The sequence below is a fragment of the Orycteropus afer genome, unplaced genomic scaffold (genome assembly GCF_000298275.1).
Source record: "Orycteropus afer afer isolate SDZICR_OR568_19922 unplaced genomic scaffold, OryAfe1.0 scaffold00012, whole genome shotgun sequence".
NCBI lineage: Eukaryota > Metazoa > Chordata > Mammalia > Tubulidentata > Orycteropodidae > Orycteropus > Orycteropus afer.
In genome coordinates this window covers 1404715-1409179 of record NW_006921599.1, presented here as the reverse complement: position 1 = coordinate 1409179, position 4465 = coordinate 1404715, and the positions used below count along the sequence as shown (strand labels likewise).

General features: G+C 37.1%; 1 protein-coding gene across 1 annotated transcript in view; it reads left to right on the top strand.

Annotated features, from left to right (window-relative positions):
- LOC103206645 (orofacial cleft 1 candidate gene 1 protein) overlaps positions 1 to 2662 on the top strand; it is a gene marked incomplete at its 5' end in the record, with an annotated part of 79825 nt that extends 77163 nt beyond the window's left edge. Inside the window, one exon of the mRNA XM_042782380.1 lies at positions 2559 to 2662. Coding sequence (XP_042638314.1) covers positions 2559 to 2662 — 104 coding nt within the window. The remainder of the gene's footprint in view (positions 1 to 2558) is intronic.
- Between the last annotated feature and the right edge of the window lie 1803 nt (positions 2663 to 4465).

The window sequence follows — 4465 nt, the reverse complement described above, 5'->3', positions numbered from 1 at the left end:
ACAGCTCAGCCTGCCTTTCTCTTCACTTTCTCTGTTTATTCCCCAGCCACCAGAGCAGTCTTCTGTGCAGTCCCTGGCTAGCAGCGCTGATTTTTAGGTTAATTCTTAGCTCCTACCACCACTTGGGAATCTCTAAGCTGTCTGTGCCGTCAGGATCACTCAGGATCGCTGCCATACCGCAGCTCCGTCTGTCTCCTTTTTTGGTATTTTCCCACAAAGTTTTCTGCTAGTAGGGGTCTAATCCACTTCTATATCCTTCCCTTCAAGGGTCAGGGGTCCAAGATTATCTTCTGTGTCTGTGTTAATTGGTTTCCCTTTTCTTTGTTGAAGAGGGTCTGTTCAGTCTTTCTGCCTAGTCCTCCAACTTGCTGGACTCCTTTTTTTTTTTTTTTTTTTAAGTTGCTATAAACACATATATAGTAATACCTGGAAAAGCAGGATTTGTGTAAGGCAGAAACCTGTCAGAGAATGAAAACTCAAATATTTTCTACTGAAAAGAGTGATAGAGCAATAAGAATACTACACCTTGTCAGAGGCAGAAAACTTGTGTCACCTGGAAAAACCAGGAAATCCTGTTGAGTTCTGGCTGTCACAGGTTTCAATGTATTTGAACAAATGGGGAATAATTCTATTAAGGTTTTTTTGGAGTGTGTGTTCAGTTCTTCTGAAGCAATCATTTTGTCTTCTATGTTAGAATAAGTCAAGGTATTTATGAAGAGAAGGAACTGATCATGGTCAAGTCTTCTAATATGTATTATTTCCATTGAATTTCTGTTTAGGCTTCACAATTTACTAGCTGCGAAATTAGCTGGGACCAACTTCTTAGCCTTTCTTTTCCATTTCTGCCAAATAGATTTATAATACTGTTACATGGAGTAGTTATGAGTATTAATTATTAATTTTCACATGTAAGAATATAAAGCCAAAACTAGCATCTAGTAAGTGCTCAATAATTATTAAGTACTAATATTACCATTAGGGAGCTCTGGTAGCATAGTGCTTATGGCACTTGACTGCTAACCAGAAGGCTGGTGATTCAAACCCACCAGCCACTCCTTAGAAGGCAGAAGGAGCAATCTACTTCTGTAGTGATACTGCTTGGAAACCCAAGGAGGGGTTGCTATGAGTCGGGTCCAACTCATTGGCACATAACAACAACAACAATATTACCATTATAGTGAGGGCATTGATGGTGCAGTAGTTTGAATTGTACCTTTCATGAGGAAGACTTGGGTTTAATTCTTAGCCAGTGCACCTCATGTGCAGCCATTATCAAGAGGAGGCAGTGAAGCTGAATTAGGTATAAGCAGAGCTTCTAGACTAAGATAGGCCTGGCAATCTACTTGTGAAAATCAGCCAGTGAAAACAAAAATGGTGCCATCTACACCCAATTAGGTAGTAGGATGGTGCAGGACCAAATGGTATTTCTTTCCATTGCTCACAGGGTCCACATGACTCAGGGGCTGCACAGCAGCTACCACCACCACCTTTATTGTTAAGACCTGATATGCACAACCTTAGAGTAATGGCTAAGTACTTACTGAGTGCTTCATGTATATCTGGCAATGTTCTAAACATTGTTCTAAATATGTTAAATGGTTATTTATACTCTAAAATATCCTAAAGTTTAGGTGACATTTTTCATTCCACTCACGGAATAGTACCAAATAGAACTTATTCCTATGTGAGTGTTCCTTCCTTTTACTTCTGGGCTATCAGTTTGTGAAGACAACCTTTCATTTCTTTTGGTTTTTATAAACAACAACAACAAAAAACTAATTTTCAAGCCATTTAGGTAATCTTTTTGAGGAATTTTTGAACTCATATGGTTAAACCCATCCAGACTCTGTATGTTTAGTCCAATAGCTGAAAGATGAGGCAATCTGATTCCATAAAGATTTACAGCCTTGGAAAACTAGTGGGGGTCATTATGAGTCAGAATCAACTCCATAACCGTAAGTGAACCATTGCGTGATGCATTTTTATATTTGTTTTGTCCCTTTCATTACATCAACTGTTTGCAGCTTGGATATGTTTATAGGTAGCACCCAATGTTGTTGTTGTTGTTGGTTGCCCTTGAGTCAGTTTTGATTTATGGTGGCCCCATGCACAACAAAAAAAGATCTTGCCAGGTCCTAGGCTATCTTCATGACCATTGGTATGCTCCAGCCCATTGCTGCAGTCATTATGTATTTTGAGTGTCTTCCAACCAAGGGGCTCATCTTTCAGCACTCTATCAGACATGTTCTGTTTTGATCCACAGAGTTTTCATTGATTGATATTTAAAAGTAGATCTTCAGTCTTTTCTTCCTTGTTTGTCCTAGTTTGGAGGCTAAGATAACATCTAAAATATTGAAAACAACATGTGTGGACTTGTAAAACTGTTGTAGAATATATACAAAGTCTAACGGCTTATATAAGGTAAATCAGTGAATCAATGAACAAAGAAAGCCTAGCTGGACCTCTGGACCCTAGAGTCCAATGCTTTTACCAGTATCCCACCTCATCTCTCTCCTTCAAAAGAAGCTCTCTTACATTGGTTCTTGTTAAAATTCTAGCATTGAAGGCATGGAAAATTCCATATTTCACTTTCCAGCATGCTTTAGAGATTGGAAAAGAGGATTATTTTATATTTACAGCATGCATCTGGCTAGATGAATAGATTCATTTTGCAAATGATACTGTTTTCAGATGATATACAAAGTAGTAAAGTACACATACCATTCATATAAATGCTGGCATTTCTATGCAAACAAACAACACAGCCCAGACAAAGTGCTTCTGTGTATGCAGAGCTCGGCCACTGTTCTCAGGGATCCTAACTTGGGAAAATGGACGAAAGAGCTCTGGCATCTCCTAAACCTATTTATCTCTCAAACTGATTTCTGCAAACAGCCAGTAAGTGGTAAGATGATGAAGAAAACACCATGTAATATTAACGCAGAAAAGCAGTCTTCACACTTCAGAAAATATTTTAGTAAGTGGGAAAAAGGTTTTCATACACAGTTGTATGCTTTGCTCACTTTGTAAACATTACGGGATTAAGAAATGCTGGTGTATTTTTTTCTTTTTTCTTTTTTATCTTAAAGCTTGTTTTAGGTTTTAGTGACTTTCTTGCACATTATAGAGGAAATAATCTAGTAAATTGTAGATTGCAAAAAATAACTCTTTATGCTTTATTTTATTTTTTAAAGCCATTAGTCTTTTTTGTGTTTGACTATATTAAAACGTCAAACACCAGGTGGAATTCTGTGTTATCTTTTTGTGGTAAATAGATGGGAATGTCAAGGAAAAGACTGTGGATCCCGAAGTGCCGATGGGTTCCAGTAGAAGTCATGAACTCCACATAGGGGCTGGAGAAGACATCCCATCTTACATTGAGGAGTTTGAAAAATATGCTCAGAAAGACGTAATTCTGCGAAGCAGTTCTTCACTGGAACAGGTCAATGCAAGATCATCTCTCCTTTTTTTAAATTTAATTTTTATTTACTTTTAAAACATATTTATTTCTACTGTTGTGGAAATGAGGATAACATTTTCCAATCTCCCTTTTTACAGTAACATGTCGAAATGTCAGTCTTACACAATCCTGCAGATTTCGCTTGCCAACATACTCTTTTCTAGAACACGCACTTCATGGCTTGACAGGAACTTTTCTCCTTTATTTTTCATTATATGTTTTACAGTGTGGAATTTAGACAACTTATCAATATCATTCTTGGTCTTTACATCATTTGGTTTTACTTCATCTGGTTTAATTTTGTGTGAGAGTGCAAATTTCTAGAATATTATGAAGTATCTACTATTAAATCTGAAGCCAGCATACATTTACTTGGATAAAATTAAGAGGTATAGAACTACTGGGACCTGTTTGCAAGAGTGTGAATATTTTAAAGCTTGTAAAGTTAAATTTAAAGAACTTAACATGCACTTGTGAACCATTGTGACTGCTGGCACAAAAGAGTTTTTAGGCCATGGATTGTCTTGCCTTCAGATATGCTTTCTGTTTTCTGCATCTGTTAAGTTTCTATTTATGGGTAATGTAACATTACATAGTCATATCTTTCAAAGAGAGGAAAGGTGTCTCTTCTACATCATCACCTTATCTATCTCAAATAAAAATTGGGGAATCCCAAATGTGTAGCTCCAGGTGTGTGTGTGCGCATGCATGCACATGAGTGTGTGTGTGTATGTGTGTGTGTTTGACAGATAAGTTGATTCACACTAAATAGGAAAAAAATATCATCAGATGAAAAGGATTGTCCTCTGTGATGTCCTTCATAATAACAGGTCACCAGGGGAAACATTATTTCCAATTTTACAAAAGAGAGGAATAACTTAGATAAATGGAGTATTCCCCAATTTGGAGCATGGAAATTACATAACAGAGTCTTATTTTCTTCATCTGTACCACTCAGAGTTAATAAATATCCTGGGCACATTAAACTTTCCTCCTATTCTGAGT